Below are 16,776 nucleotides of genomic sequence, written 5' to 3' on the forward strand. Positions count from 1 at the left end.
CACCATCACACCCTGGTTGTCTTTTCTTTTTGAGTCAGGGTCTTGCTATGTAGCTCAGGCTAGTCTTGAACTCACTGTGTAGCCCAGGCTGACCTCAAACTTGTGGCAGTCCTCCTGCTTCAGCCTCCCGAGGGCTGAGATTACAGGCCCAGCTCCTCTGTACATATTTCTTAGCAGTCCATCGCCTTAACCACTTGGCCACCCTTTATACCCAATATTTCTTTACACCCAGTAGCTTTTTTTGGTCTTTTTAAAAGCTGGTTAGATGGAATATATCTAATTTGTTTGGTTACTATTTGGCTTTAAAAGTGACTCCGCATAGGTTATAACAATAATAAAGTTAGTGCTGAGAAATTATTTGTTGTAAGTAGCTATAATCGGTCTCCTTTACATTTTATACATGTTGTATGTTTTAGCCAAGCTAGTCTTTATGGGAAGCGCAGAAATCAAAAAGAGGAAGATGAGCAAGAAGATCTTACCAAGGACATGGAGGACCCAACGCCAGTACCCAATATAGAGGAAGTGGTTCTCCCCAAAAATGGTTTGTATTCTTCATGAGAATGATTTTTTTTTCTTCTTTTTTTTGAGATAGGGTCTCTATGTAGCTCAAGTTGGCCTTGAACTCACTGTATAGCCCAGGCTAGGCTCAAATGCACAGTGATCGTCTTGCCTCAGCCTCCTGAGTGCTGGGATTACAGGTGTGTGCAATCTTGGGATAATTTACACCTTGGTTTGCACTGTACTTCTGAACTTTCAAATATGAATAGATTCCCATTTTCAAGGTTAGCCCCTTTGAAATTCCTTCTTTCCTAATTGTTTGTTACATGCTTGCTGTTCATTTGTTGAGAAAATATACTGTGAGCAAGTAATTATAAGCATTAAAGCTGATAGTGTTTTAATCCCAACAGAGTTAATATTTGTATCAGAAACTGAAATATTCAAGTGTAATTTAAACCTGCTTAAACCTCTAGGCATTGATTTATGTGAATGAAAATTTGAAGAGTTCCAGTATTAAATTTTATAGGTTAAGTGTGGTAAATCAGTTGTTGATAATGTAAGTTATGTGATGAAGTTCAGAAGGTGCTCAGAAAGTTTAGATGTTCATGGTTTATTTTTAATTGACCACCACTCATTCGTGTCCTTAGTGAACACGTAATGAATTTTCAAAAATAAAGTCTGGTACACTCCAGAAGTAAAAGACACATGATAGGCATTTAATTAATTAATTTATCCCTCCTCACCACCCACCTTTTTGGTGAGGATAGCTCTGGAATAAGAGACCACATAGGTCAGATGGTGATGTTATAGCTCTACTGCACATTATTTGACTCTACAATGCAGAATTACATTAGAGGGTAGAAATATATGAAGTAGAAATGAAGTCATTAAAGTTGATAACTATTTTTGATTTTATTTTTTTAACTGCTGATATAAAGTTATAGGAAAAGTTAGAACTTTATTTGGTTATCGGAAGTCAAATCAGTTTTTTCCAATGTGGTCTAAAATAAAGGAAGTCCTTGGACTGAATTACTCTACAAGGCATCTCTTCATTTTTTGTATTTCTTTCTATGGGCAATAAAAATCTAAAAAGTAAAAAACATACAGTTTGAAATTTAGAGTAAGATGTATACAAAGCATGTAATTATGTTGATTTGAATTTTATGCAAGGGCAGGAAAGAACTTAGGCAAACAGTACCATTATACTTCAAGAGTTGCAGAGAAATTTTAAAGTGTAAGAAACTTTTTGGATCTTATTAATGCAGAAATGGGATAAGCTTCAAATATACAAAGAACCTACAGGAGAAAGTAAGAGGAGACTGGATGGATGAGGAGACTGAAAATAGCAGACGATAAATGAATCAAGATGGCGCACTGGTACTGCGGGTCTCTGTGTATTTGTGTTTAACTCAGTGGTAGAGCACTTGCCTAACAAGCTGAAGTTCTCCGTATAGTGTACTGGTCCCATTCATAAGGGCTCTATCCTCATGAACTCACTGCCTCCCAAAAGCCGTACCTGCAAATACCATCGTATTAGACTGGGGCCCAGCAAATGATTTTTTGGGAGACAAAATATTCAGTCCATTACTGTATGTTTAGCATATAAAATACATTTAAAACGGACTCTGGGTATATAGCTCAGTGGCACTAGCACCTGCCTGGCAAGTGCAAGGTCCTGAGTTCGATTCCCAGTACCAAAAAAAAAAAAATGGACTCATCTAGTTGAACTAAAAAATATAGTTTACCAGAATATGATTTGATTCATGCCCTCTCCCATCTTTCTGATGTTTATGTATATTTTACTTCAGATGTGGTACCATCCCACCGACGTCTTTTTTCATTGTTCCTTTTTTCCTGTAAACAGTCAATTGTGCCAGGCATGGTGGTACACACCTGTAATCCCAGCACTAGGGAGGCTGAGGCAGGACGATCACCACAAGTTTGAGGCCAGCCTGCACTACAAAGTGAGACCGTTTCTCAAATAAAACAAAATCAGTCAATTGTGTTTTTAGGAATTCAGATACAAAAAATAGCCGTTTCTTTCAAATATTATGTGTATTCCTAAAAACCATTGTATTATAAAAAATTTAGCAATAAAAGCTTCTAATTTGCCAGTATATTTTAAAGTTGATTAGAGAGAGAATAATTACAGAAATAGTCAAAAGGTTAAAGTGAAAGAGCTATGAAGTGATAGTACCCCAACAGATAACTACCTAAACTGGAAGTTGGTGATAATTAATATAATTTGTTTTTGATGCAGGAATTGCTGAATCATTTAAGAATGGTTATTTCTAGAATAGATCTATGTTTCTTTATGAACGTCATTTTTGGTAAATTTGGCATTATACATTATTGGGAAAGGTCAGACTGTTCCACAAACACAATAAATTTAGTGTTCTTTCTATGTCATATATAGGAATTTAAACTTTATGAGTAAAAAACTGTAAAATGATACTTCAAGTCCTGATGCAGTTCAGATAGGTATTAGCCTAGCAGAAAATATTTATTTAATAAGCACATGACTAGCGTATTAAATTCTAGACCTGATAGAGTGTAAGTCAGAGTCTTACCTGCTAGTAAGTTATCAGAAATACAGAGGCAGTCAGTATGTGAAGAGATTGCCAACTTCACTGAACCTATGATGGTTTGCAGAACTTAAAAGGTAGATGGAAAAGTATGAATATTTTGAGAATATGGCTACTCTCAACACTCCTGGTGGCGTCTGAATTGATGTGGCACCGTAACACAGTTCGGCTGTGTCTATGAAAGTTTGAAATGTATACATTTTATAATAGGCGTTTGAGTATTCATGGGTAACTACATGTGCAGACAATGAAGAATGGTGTTCACTGAATAATGAATTACTGAAAATAAGCATAGTTGCTGTCAGTGTAGAGCTAGTTAATTTTTGATGTACCCATGGGCACAGTGGACATACAATAATGAAGGAGTTGTAGTTCAAACTCTGTACCTAAAATGGTTACAGAGGCACACTGTTACATGAGAAAAAGCAAGTGTTAAGAAATGAACACAGTATTGATAACACTTCTATAACTTACATACATGGGTTAAAAAACTGAGGTTATATTTCAGCATCTATGTGGGTGTATAAAGGATGTCAGGTCTTTCTTGTTGATCTGTCTGAATGAATTAATGGCACAGGAAGGGGAATCAAAACAAATGCACAAAAAATTTGGGGGAGGAACTCACAAATTCTTTTCACGTTGTCACATGAATGTGTCTCTATAATGAAAATATATTGTTGCTTGAGTAAGTAAGTAGAGCATATAGTCTCTTAAATGTTAATGTTTTGCAGCTGGGCTTGTGCTTTTTGCAGGAAGGTGAGTAATGAATTATGTTGGAGATACAGTGAGATGCATCTAGTTTTTGATCATGTTCTTTTCTGTTTTCTTTTTAAAAATTATCGTGCTTCTGTTTTGTCTTCTAGTAAACCCAAAGAAAGATAGTGAAAATACACCTGTTAAAGGAGGAACTGTAGCAGATCTAGGTAAACACAACATCCAGTTGTCTGTTCTCTCTTCCCTATATCATCTCCTGTAATACTCCTTTGTTTCCAGCCAATTGTTGCTTTCAGTTTCTGTGCTTACCCCGCCAAATCCTGTGGCTGCCTTCAGGACCATCACCATTTTGTTGCTACTGTGCTAACAAAGTTAGCTCCCCGTGATCTGTTGTTTCCATGCTCAGTAGTTCTCCCTCAGGAGCGGTGCTTTTCTACAAACAGCAGAGTGGTAACGTTTTACTCAGACTTGGGTACTTGAGTTTTAAATGAATCTAATTAAAATACTTTCGTAATCTTCCTGAAAACTTGTTTTATAACATACATGCAGATTTTGAATCTTTTAAAAAACTGACTTGTTTTATTTTGTTAATTTGGAGACAGGGTCTCACTATGTAGCTCAGTTTGGCCTTGAGCTCATTATGTAGTCTAGGCTGGCCTCACACTCTCGGGGATGCTCCTGCCTGAGCCTCCTGAGTTTTGGGGCTACTGTTGTGCGCCACCTTGCCTGGCTGAATTTGAATCTTCAGAACAAAAGCTTTTAACTGTTCATACTTTGTAAGCCAAATTGTTGTGTTTGTCATATAAAATGAGAACAACACTATCCTTTTAAGTCTGAGTATCCATGGGGGTTTGGTATCATTACTGCTATGCATACCAAAATCTTTGGATTCTATGGTCCGTGTCCCCCCACCCCCCCACCGGGAATTGAATTCACGACCTCGTGCTTGCTAGGCAGGCGCTGTGCCACTGAGCTAAATCCCCAGGCCCCTCCTACGTCATTTTTAAAAGATGACGTAGAATTTCATATAGCCTCAGCACATCTGCCATATACTTTATTTTTTAAAATTTTTTTATTTTTTAAATTTTTTTTTGGTTTTTCTCCGGTACCGGGAACCGAACTCACGACCTTGCGCTTGCCAGGCAGGCGCTTTTGCCACTGAGCTAAATCCCCAGCCCCTGCCACATACTTTAAATCATTTTAGATTACTTAAATATCTAATAGAATGTGTACATAGTTGCTATCCTATATATCCTTACTCAAGAAATGTACTCTGGGACCTAAAAAAAACACTAGATCTTTCTAAAAAAAAAAATTAGTATATCTATTTTGTTTTTTAAGCACATGTTTGTAGTTCATGCAGACAGTAGATCTTCTTTACCCAAGGGTTCTGCATACAGGATTCAGTCAGCCTCACATAGAAAAGATACTTTAAAAAGCTTTTGGTGAACGTGTACAGATTTCTATTTTTACTTCCCTCAGCTTCCCAGTTGGGTGTGCCCCTGCACCCAGTGTAAATCACATTGATTCTTGATGGCAGATAGCATTGGGTGTTTGCAGAAGTCTTTCAACTTCATTTTATTAAATGCACATGTCTGTAGTCCTAGCTGCTTGGCAGTCTGAAGCAGGATGGCTGAAAGTTTGAGGTTACCATTGGAAAGTTAGTAAGACCTTGTCTCAGAATACAAAAGGAGCTGGGGATGTAGCTCAGTGATGAGTACTTATAAGAGTGTAGTATATATAAGGCTCAGGGCATGGTGCCCAGTACTGCAGTGAATAATATATACATAAATACATCCTGCATTTCTGTATTTCCTGGCTTATGCCCTGGCAGTGTGTGTTGGTGGATGATTTTACTTTTGTCTTGATGACAGTTGGTATAAAGGAGGTATTACATAAACAGAAAGAAAAAAGATACCATCAAAACACTTCTTTCTTGTTTTGACATCATTAATGGAATCTAGACCTTGAATAGCCTTTATTTATTTACATTCTCTATAAATTTATGTTGCCTGTTCTGTAATCATACTTAGCTACTGAATTGGTGGCAATGCAAAACTTAATTATGTGCTGTCATCTCTTTTGTATTCCCAATAAACTGACAGAGTGAAGTGTTCAAACTTGATGCTATTAACTGGGATATTTTGCTAAACAGTGACAGTTTAGTTTAAGGATTTTTTTGAAAAAGTATCAATTTATAACTTGAATAATTCGAGTGGAAAATTTCAGTTTAACTGAGGAAATCAATGGAGTTCAGTGGAAACTAATTTTAGGGAAGAACTGGGGGCCCAACTGGAAGATTTTAGTGGTGGGTATAATAGGATGCCCCCTCTCCCTTTCTGGTCAGTTAGTATTTATTTAATTATTTTTGCCTTTGTTCTCTTCAGCAGTTTATGAGGTGCTGTTCAGGAGTCTTGTGGCTAAAGATGCGTTTGGTCGCAGTCAGAGTTAGCCTTTGAATTTTAAATCGTTGTCCTGAGCTTTCATCTTGGCCTTTGGCTGAGGCAGGAGGATTGAGAATTCTAGGTCAGTGCAGGCTGCATTGTGAGACCAACTCCCCCCACCCAAAAAAAACCAGAAAGAAAAAAAGAAAGAGGAAGAGAACCCTAATTGACTACTAACTTTTTAGAAAAGGCTGCCCCTGCTATTAGTGTGTTAATTTCCAACAGATACAGAGACTACGTCAGGGAGAAAAACTCACTAAAATTATTTTTCTAATAGAGATGTTAACTTAGAAGAAATTGGTTATCCTGTGGTTTACTTACGTCCAGTGGACAAAATACTTGTTTTCTGGCTACCTTACCTAGATGTCTTCTCTTAGTTAACTTGCCAGGAAGAAAATAGGCCTCATTTGCAGTGCTGGGTGGCATCCGTTGGTGACTGGTACTGTGCTGGTCTGCACTCTGGAGTTGCTGTTGCTGTGACCAGTTGTTTGGTACTAAGTCGTACATCTGGCATTGTCCCCCTTTCCTCAATAATCTGAAATACTGCTTTGTTTTACCCGTTCTTAGGAAACAAAAGCCCTCACCAAAACCCTTCCCTGTTAAGGAAGATCACCACTATGATATTAGCTCAAGTAGTAATTAATTATAAACTCCTTATTGTTGGAAATTTTATATTACCTATACTTTGCATTTCTATCGCCTCTGTATTTCTGTGTAAAATTACAGTTTACTAAGATGTTCAGGGTAGCTATGCTTAATAGGGCTGTGGTTCATTGCTCTTCTCTGTCCATATCAGTTTTTAGATGGGAAGGACTTCAGATAACCTGCATAGCAATGGCTTGTTTTTAAATCACATGTTTTGATTTTGCAGATGAGCAGGATGAAGAAACCGTTACAGCAGGCGGAAAGGTAAATACTAAGGCTTGGCCCAAGAACATATTCTCTACCGTCTTGTGTACTGAGTAGAAATACTGAATTGAAAGTGTCCTTAGAAATCTGTTTTGAGGCCCCTTTGATTTTAATTCTTCTCCCTCCTTGCCTTTCTCCCTCCCAGGCTCAGGCAGTCCTCCTGCTTTAGCTTCCTGAGTAAACTATGGCTGTAGGCACAAGCCACCACACCCAGCTCAGTCTTCTGTTTAATAGTCTCTAGAATAGTTGTCTTAAGTCTCTAAAATTTTCTCTTGAGAGGAATCTTCTCACGTCACATCCCTCACCTGGTGTAGTTTCTGGCTTCACAGTCCCTCGAGTGGAAAGCCGACCACACTGTTCATGTGGCGTTGGATAGTGCAGACGAGCAGGGCCCATGGCTGGCCTTGACTTTTCTTGCTTTTTTCACATAACTTTAATGCACAACTAATACAGACTTCGCATTGTGCTCCTGCCCTTTCCCAGGCCCTTTACTTAGTTCTTGTTTCAACGTTTCTGCTGTACAAGACACAGCAGTCATCACGTTGTCAGAAGGTATTAGATGTAAGGCAGGGATTTACTTTGCTTCGTCTGAATAAGTGCCCCAGGGGTGGAGGTATAGCTCAGTGGCACAGCTCTTGCCTGAGTAAGTGCCCCATTGTTTCAGTCTTATGCCCCTGTGTTAATAAATGTAATTGACCCCTGGCTTTCTTGGAAAAATCGGTTAATATGCTGAAAATGATTTCTCTTCTTTGTTGGTCATAGGAATGCCCAGACTGACATTCAACAATGTGTCATATATATTCAGGGAATAAACATAGATTTCCAGGGGAAACATTTCACCGAAAAAAGTTTTTTTTCCGCCTGTTGCTGTTCTTTTTTTTTTTGTTTCCAGAGTTCGGACTGACCTGGGCTTCTTGCATGCTAGGCAGACACTCTGCCATTGAGCCAAAACCACAGCACTCCTTATGCATTTGTTTTTTCTCTCCTATTACGGAGTTTTTTCTTTTGTTTTTTGTTGTTCTGGTCTTTCAGAGGGTTTTGTGCTATAGCTTAGGCTGGCCTTAAACTCACTTTGTACCCTAGGCTGGCCTCAGACTTGGCAGTGATTCTCCTGCCTCAGCCTCCTGAGTGCTGGGATTACAGGTGTGTGCCACCACACCCTGGTGGTGTTATGTTTTTTCTTTAAAATCAGACTTCTTTAGCTAAAAAGCTATTCATTAATAAACATGACTTTTATAAAAAGATGTCATTATACAGAGTAAATGGAGAACAAAACAGAAAGGCAAAACAACTTGTAAGATTGTTTTGTTTTGTTTTATTTGTTTGTTTGTTTGTTTTTCCGGTGCCGGGAATTGAACTCACGACGTTGCGCTTGGCAGGTAGGCGCTGTGCCACTGAGCTAAGTCCCCAGCCCGATTTTTTTGAATACCAAGGATAGGAGATTTGAATCTGTTTACACGTCGTATTGTATAATTTAAATTTAAAAGAATTAGCGATATGGTCCTAGTGTCTTGTCCTGCAGTACTTTTAGTCTGATTTTTTCCTTTTTGTAAGATTAAAAATAAGGCCACAGTTGAAAGGTTGATAGATTTAACTGTACAAAACTGGAAAACATGTGGTTGTCAAAAACTTACTTCCTCCCAGGCACATTGACCTGCACCTGTCATCTCAGCTACTCAGGAGGCTGAGGTATCGGGAAAGTCTCAGATTGGCTGCTCTGGGCAATTTAGCAAGAACTTGTCTCAGAAGTAGAAAAGGGCTGGGGTTGTAGCTGGGTCGGTGGAGTGCTTGCCTAGCATAGGCAAGGCTCTGGATTTAATCCTCAGAACCACTACCAAAAAAAAAAGCAGTAAAAAAACCTGAAAATAGTACTGCTTCTTGTACTATTCCTAATAAAAATGTTTACTTCTAATCTATTTATGAAGCACCAATGAGATAAAGACTTTAAGGTACTGTTTTTTGTTTTGAGACAGAGTCTCACTGTAGCTCAGGCTGGCGTTGAACTCGTGGTAATCCTACCTCAGCCTCCTGAGTGTTGGGATTACAGGCATGTGCTACCATGCCTGGCTAAGTCTTTAAAATACTCAGAAATGATGGGTCTACATTTATTAAAATATTTAGTCCTTAAATTCGCAAGAAAAAGGGAGACTGATTAAAAGATTTCACATTACATACAGTGTTCATATTTCTTAAATTTAGGATTGAGAAGGAAAGTATTTAGGATTGAGAAGGAAAGTTTTGGGACCACTGAACGTGTTTGAACATAAACTAGAGTTAGCAATATTATTTAAAAGTAACTATTGGCTTGTATCAAGGAATACAAGTACAATGTGTGAAAGACTTAGTACCCAGTGTTCAGTGTTTAGAGGGGAGGCAGTCTAGTCGCTGTGCCTTGTAGTACCGTTGGCCTCCTCATAGATGACTGAAGGAGCAGTAATTTAGGTTTGTGACCTGGGAATAGGTAAAACTGGACAAGTAACAAGTTACTACAGAGATTTGGGCTAGAAAGCTGAATTCTTGATTATAGAAAAAGCCTTTCTTCAATTAACTTGCTAGTTGATCTTATGAGATACTGGTCTTTTGTTCCTTCATCTATGAAAAGGAGAAATAAAATCTGTGTCAGCTGACCATTTTGTATCTTAAAAGCTGTGAAATGTTTTTATTTGAAAATTGTTTTAGGGGGCTGGGGATTTAGCTCAGCAGCACAGCACCTGCCTGGCAAGCGCGAGGTCGAGAGTTCAATTCCAGGTACCGGAAGAAAAACAAAAAAACAAAAAAAAAAGAGAAAGAAAATTGTTTTTGGCCCCTGAGATTAAATCATCTAGCCCCCTTTTATTTGACCTAATATCTGAAGTGTTTCATATTCACTCTGTAGTTCTTTCTCTGAACTTTGGCTTCTTTTCTGTAGGAAGATGAAGATCCTAGCAAAGGTGATCAGGGTCGGTCAGTGGACCCTGGTGAAGATAATGTCACCGAACAGACCAATCACATTATTATTCCCAGCTACGCCTCGTGGTTTGATTATAACTGGTGAGTGGGCTGCTTGCCACCCCCACCCCTCAAGCATGGAACTGAGTCCTGGGAGCACTGCCCTTTAAAGCAGCTTGTGTCACTCTGCCCAAGTCCTGTGTCCGGTGGAAGAGATGTGTTTCTTTGCAATATGTTCGCTAAAACCATTGAAGGAAGAAAATTGTTGTAACTTAGGGTTGAAAATTTTTCTAATCTTCAATTCAAATCATTTAGATTTAGCTATAATTAAGAGAGGCAAATGCTTGAGTAGTTAATAATTATAAAATATTGATGTTTATTGTGTGGTTTTTTAGAATGTTAAGTGTGTTAACTGAAAATCATTCTCAGTACCCAGTAATTTTCTCCCTTCCTCCCTCCCTTCCACCCATCTTTTTTCTGTCTTTAGTACTGTAGGTTGACCCCAGGGCCTTTGCAGTTCTTTTCTACTCCCCCCCTTTTGCAACAGGATCTAAGTCACTAAATTGCCCGGTCTGGACTTGAATTTGTAATCCTGAAGATTCAGCCTCCCAGAGTCTCCCAGTCTCCTACTTTTTTACCTATTTATTTTGAAACAGTTTCTGTCATATAGTCCAGGCTAACCTCAGGCTCATTTATTCATCCCATCCTGGCTTTAATCCTAGCGCCTCAATTTCCTGAGCACTGACATTACAGGTATACCCTATGCCACCATATGTAGCTGTAACTGTATTTTAAGCAGTAACATTTGGGGTGGGGGAACTTTTTTCTGGGACCGGGAATCGAACTCACGACCTTGCACTTAACAGGCAGGCGCTGTGCCACTGAGCTATATGGTGTGTGTGTGTGTGTGTGTGTGTGTGTGTGTGTGTTGGGAATTGAACTCAGGACTTTGTATTTGCCAGCCAGGCACTTGTGCTGCTGAACTAGATCCTCAGCCCCTAGGAGGGTTTTAAAATATAAATCCTCACATATAAAAAATATTTCAAGAAAACAGGCCTTCTTAGATCTCCCTGTCATTCACAGCAACCCTTGTAACATCCTTGGAGAATGGTTGGAAATAACACATCTTGGACACTGTTTATTTAACACTTATCATGTATGTCTATTTAGTCTCAGGTTTTTTTTTTAAAATATAATACCAAATTTTGCCTCCCATTCCCCAATTGATTTAGCTTCTTTAACATAACTTCATGAGGAGTCTGTACTTTTGGTGATACTGCTATTCAAACCTTGGGGTGTTTTAGCTGTTTTTCACCTGCTCTTAATGACTATTATGCCATTTTTTAATGATAAGTGCTATTTTTAATGTTACCTATATGTCTCTACAAGTTTTTTGAATATTATTTATTTACATGTTTATTTTTGATTGTGCTGGGTGTCAGACCCAGGGCATCAGGCTGGCAGACAAATGTTCTACCATTGAGCTAGCCCTTTGTAGAATTTTTTACAAGACAGTTTAGGGGCTGGGGATATAGCTCAGTGGCACAAGGGCCTGGCTGACAAGCCCCAGATCCTGAGTTCAATTCCCGGTACCAAAAAGAACTAAATACATACATCATGAGCTGTTGGCTTATTTTTATCCAGAACCAAGATATGGCTCAAATACTGAGACTTTTCTGTATGTCTTGAAACTAACTAAATGCTATTGCAAATGGTTTTAATAACTATAAGCTGAGATATAGTAGGTATATAACTCTTTGACAGTCATTTTCCATTGCATTTTCATTTAAATATTTTTAAAAATTCAGAAAGTATCTTATTTGTAAGTACTTGTTTAATTCTCAAAAATTGTTGAACTAAGCCTGGCATGATGGTACACACATGTAATTTCAGCATGTGGCAGGCTGAGGCAAGAAGGTCGCTGCTGTGTCAAGGCCAGCCTGGGCTACATAGTGAATTCAAGGCCAGCCTAAACTACATAGCGAGACCCTGGCTCTAAAAAAAAATTTTTTTTTAATTTATATTTTTGTTTCTCCTCCTTAATAAGATTGTATTTATGTAGATAAATGAAACCTTTTCATAATTTATTCTAGTTTAATTAAAGAAATACTAATGAATGTGTGACATACGGCTAACAGTAAGTTCCTTTTTTTTTTTTTTGTCTTTTTGAGACAGGGTCTCGCTGTGCAGTTCAGGCTGGCCCTGAGCTCACTTTATAGCCCAGTCTAGTCTCGAATTCGCAACGATCCTCTTGCCCCAGGCTCCCGAGTGCTGGGATTACAAGCATGTGCCACCACACCCAGCAGTAATCGCCTTTTTAAAAACATTCTGCCTTTAGATGGCTTTTGGTAGATATCTTTATTCCAGTAGTGTTACTTTATTACATTAAGCTTGACAGACTTTAGGAACACGCTAGCAGAATTGCTTGAGATGACTTGTGTGAAGAACTAGTTTTCTTTTAGCTCAAAATCAGAAAAAGGAAAGGTCATAACAGTATGTAGCGTTTTGTAGGTTACAAAAACAATTTGATTTGTGTGATCACCTTTGCATGTTATAGTGTGTGTTGTGAGACTGGCAGTGGAAATATTAGCTATACACATCGAACTGTTTCATGGATGAGATTAGCGCCACCTCGAATGAATGGTTTGAGTTTCGGGGTTGATAATTGGAAGTACTTGGAGTATCTGATCCTCTCTGCATCCTACTTACTTCTTCCACTGTTTGTACTCCCTGAATATGCCTCATTCTCAGCACCTGAGGAATTAGCTGTGAGCACTTCAGAGCTTTTGAAAAAGTACTTGGTCATAGAGATTATCCTGTGTTTTACTGTTGGTGAGCAAAGAAATGGTTTTTATTGGGCTCCTCTAAGCCTGTAATAATGAAAACAATGGGAGTTACATTTGAACTACAGTATATTATTAGTCGCTAACAACTAATCATAAGCTTAAAGTAATTTCATGTATGTCTACATAGCATTAGTTTGTCTTAGAAATTGTCTTTCTAGTGTTCTCATATTCCAGAGTGTGTGCAGTATTTGGCAGTACAGATCCAGACGGGTGTGAATGTTCGTGATAGAAGAGTGAGTTGGTGGGAGGTACCTGTGCAGCCATCCCTGGTGTCTGTCTGCAGGGGATTGGTTCTGGGCTGTGCCTCCTGGCTGGAGCCCTCAGACTCTGCTCCCATAAAACTGATGCATGAGGGGCTGGGGATATAGCTCAGCGGCAGAGAGCCTGCCTGGCAAGCGCAAGGTCGTGAGTTTGATTCCCGGTACCACCAAAAGGAAAAAAAAAACAAAACCTGATACATGAATTACACATTGAACTACAGCTCCCCGCCCCCTTTCTGCTTTTGAGAGAAGGTTTCATTAAGTTGCCAGCTTGCCTGGTCTGGACTTGAACTTGCAATCCTCGTGGCCCAGTCTCCAATATATTTTAAGTTATCTTTGCATTACTTATAGCATGCAGTACAAGCTTTGGAAATGGTTTACACAGACTATTGTTGTGGAAAGAATGACAAGAGAAGTATCTGTACATGTTCACCTTTTCCCCGTTGCTGGGGATTAAGTTGAGGACCTCAAGTGTGCTTGCACACCCTTAGTCCCTGAACTGCACCCCCAGTCCGAGACGAAATGTTTTTGTTGTGAATGTTCTCGGTGTATGCTTGGTTGAATCTTCTGCTCCTGGGGAGAACACAAGGAGATGGAAGGTTGACTGTTTGTAAACCAATTTTTTGTTGTTGCTTGGCTTTTTTTTTTAAGATACTAAAAAAAATAAAAACAATACAGAATTGAAAACAAGATGATTAACAATGGTTATTATATTGCATATTGTTATCTTCAAAGTAGTTGCTCAGATTACCAGATACAGGCATGTAAGATTGATCAAACAGTATAAACACTTAACTGTTCCTTTCAAGCAGTTTCTTCCCCTTTCACAATATTGTACCTTTTTTATCTTATTTACTCTTTCAGTTTCTTACACTAGGGAGACAATATGATGTTTATACATGTGAGTCTGATTTATTTCACTTATTCGTATGGTCTCTAGTTGAATCCATTTACCTAAAAAAGCCTTGAGTTTATTTTTCTCTATAGCTGGGTAATACTCCATTGTATAAAAAAATCACATCTTTTTTATCCATTTCTTGGTTGATGGGCATTTGGGTTGTTTCCAAGATTTAGCTCTTACAAATTGTGCTCCTATAAACATGGATGCACCTATATTGCTGTGGTATGATGTTTTTAATTCTTCTGGGAAAATACCGAGAAGGAGAATAGGTGAGTCAAATGAGACTGCTAATCCTAGTTTGTTAAGAAATCTCCAAACTGATTTCCACAGTGGTTTCACCAGTCTACATTCCCACCAAGAGTGGAGAAAGGTTCCTTTTTCCCCATAGCCTCTCCAGCACTTGTGATTGGTTGATTTTTTGATGATAGCCATTTTTTCTGGGGTGAGATGAAATCTCAGTGTTGTTTTAATTTGCATTTCTCAGGAATATTGATGTTGAACATTTTTTCACATATTTATTTACCATTTGTATTTCTTCATCTGAGGAGTGTGTATTCATCTCAGATGCCCATTTTTGAATTGGGTCTAGGGTGAAAAGAAAACCCACCAAGAGGGAAAAAAGTTTAAGCCAGCTGTCTTCCAGACAGGGCACTTCTATCTAGAACATACTAAGAATTTAAAAAAATCAGACCCCTAGAATTCAAAGACGCAGTCCAAAAATAGCTCTTTTTCTTGTAGTTCGTACTCAACATGTTGCATATCCTGAATGCATTCTCAGAAACTAAAGTGGCACCAGGAACAAGCTTTAGTTAGTAGCTTAAATCACTGTATAGTTGGATGTGGTGGGCGCATGCCTATAATCCCAGCTTTCAGGAGGCTGGTGTAAGAGGATTATGGCAAACTTGAGGTCAGCCTGGACTGCACTACAAAGCAAAGCCCTATCTCAAAACAAAAACAAACAAAAAACCCCACCATACCATGGGTAACACATTTGATTGTCTTTAGGCCTGGTCATCTTACATGGTCTCTACCACGCTTTTGACCTCTTAACATTTTATGAAATTATCAAGTGTTTTTACATGATATTAAAATTAATTCTGTGCAGTTGATGACTGTTTATCATAGTGTTTCTGAGTCCAGACAAAGGCACACTGAAGGTAAGAGTCTTGAGTAGTTGATTATGTCAAACCATGTCTTGTGGCTGGTCCTTTCAGCAGTTCGTTGCAGTGCTGACTACTGATTTTTGTCCACCGATTTCTGAAGAATGCCTGTTTTGTGGCTTTTGATCTAATCATGATACGTTACAACAAGAAAATAATAAAATATGTAGGTTTTAGTGTATTGATAGAAGTTTGGAGTATGGTTATGGGAATAGAGAAACCATTCCCGTAAGTATTGGGGGTAAAAAAGGAGAAGATTTTTTAACTTTATTGTATTCTGTTAATGCAGAGGATGAGCTTGTCTAGTCCTATTAATTTTGACAAGTTGTGCCTAGTTGTTGCATTTAATGGATTTTATTTTGAAAATTGAACAAGTGTAACCCAAATTGTAAGAATTTAGTAGGTATGGGGGATCCTGGCTATAATCCCAGGTACTCAGGAGGCTTGGCAGGAGGATCAAAGCCAGCCTGGACCACTTCAAAAGACCCTGCTTCAAAATAAAAATGACTGGTCACAGGGGCACGTGCCTGCTGTCTCAGCTACTTGGGAGGCTAAGGCTGGAAGATGGCAAATTTGAGAATTTGAGGCCGGCCTGGGTAACTTAGCAAGTCCCTGTCTCTAAATTAAAAGGGCTGGGCATGTAGCTCAGGGGTGGAATAGTTGCCTAGTGCCCTTGGGCTCAGTCTCTAGTACTATTAAAAGAAAAAGAAAAAAAAAGCCAGGCACCTGTAATCACAGAAGAACACAGGAGAATCACTGTGAGTTCTGGTCAGCCCGGGTTACATATGGAAACCTTATCTCAAAAAAGCCAAGGTGACGAAGGTGAAGAGGTTAAGATTTTATTGTTTTCAAAAAAGACTCCATCTTTTTTCTTTCTTCTCCCAGTATTCACGTGATTGAACGGCGTGCACTTCCTGAGTTTTTCAATGGAAAAAATAAATCCAAGACTCCAGAAATGTAAGTCTCATGTTTTAGATAACTTTTTTTGCATGTTCATGACAGGTATTCCTAAAGCACACTCCTATGTTTGTTGTTGCTGGGTTTTGAAAGATCCCATGTATTTCAATCCATTGAGAACATTGTTCGTCACTCATTTGCACAGCATTTTGTTATTTGCTTGTTTGTTTTTTGAGACAGTGTCTCGCTATGTAGTTCAGGCTACCTTTGAACTCACTCTGTTGCCCAGGCTGTCCTCAAACGTACGGTGATCCTCCTGCCTCAGCCTCCTGAGTGCTGGAATTACAGGTGTGCGCCACTACGCACAGCTTACACAGCATTCTTTGCCTCAAAAGAAACTGTAATTTTTTTCTTCCTAAACAATGAGGTATATTTGTATTCCCATGCTTACAGTTAAAGGCAAAATTAAGTAAAGGATATTTCTCCCATCAGCTCCTGATGTGTGTGCATGTAAGTTCATATATGTCTGTGGATAGCAGTCCAGGAGAAAATGCTATTTTGGCTTTATCTCCGTGATACATGATTACTAATAAAAGCATGTTAGCTCTGAGGACACAGCTGCATCTGAACAGAG

The 16,776-nt window shown here is 38.7% G+C and overlaps 1 protein-coding gene across 2 annotated transcripts in view; it reads left to right on the forward strand.

Annotated features, from left to right (window-relative positions):
- Positions 1-16,776, forward strand: part of Smarcc1 (SWI/SNF related, matrix associated, actin dependent regulator of chromatin, subfamily c, member 1) — a gene marked incomplete at its 5' end in the record, with an annotated part of 135,052 nt that overhangs the window by 46,840 nt on the left and 71,436 nt on the right. For both annotated transcript variants that reach the window (XM_013513379.1, XM_013513380.1), the window contains 5 exon segments: positions 417-541; positions 3,947-4,006; positions 7,113-7,150; positions 10,059-10,180; positions 16,131-16,202. In XM_013513379.1, the coding sequence (XP_013368833.1) occupies positions 417-541; positions 3,947-4,006; positions 7,113-7,150; positions 10,059-10,180; positions 16,131-16,202 (417 nt within the window).

This window comes from Chinchilla lanigera, unplaced genomic scaffold (assembly GCF_000276665.1).
Source record: "Chinchilla lanigera isolate Chin_1 unplaced genomic scaffold, ChiLan1.0 scaffold00019, whole genome shotgun sequence".
NCBI classification, from domain to species: Eukaryota; Metazoa; Chordata; class Mammalia; order Rodentia; family Chinchillidae; genus Chinchilla; species Chinchilla lanigera.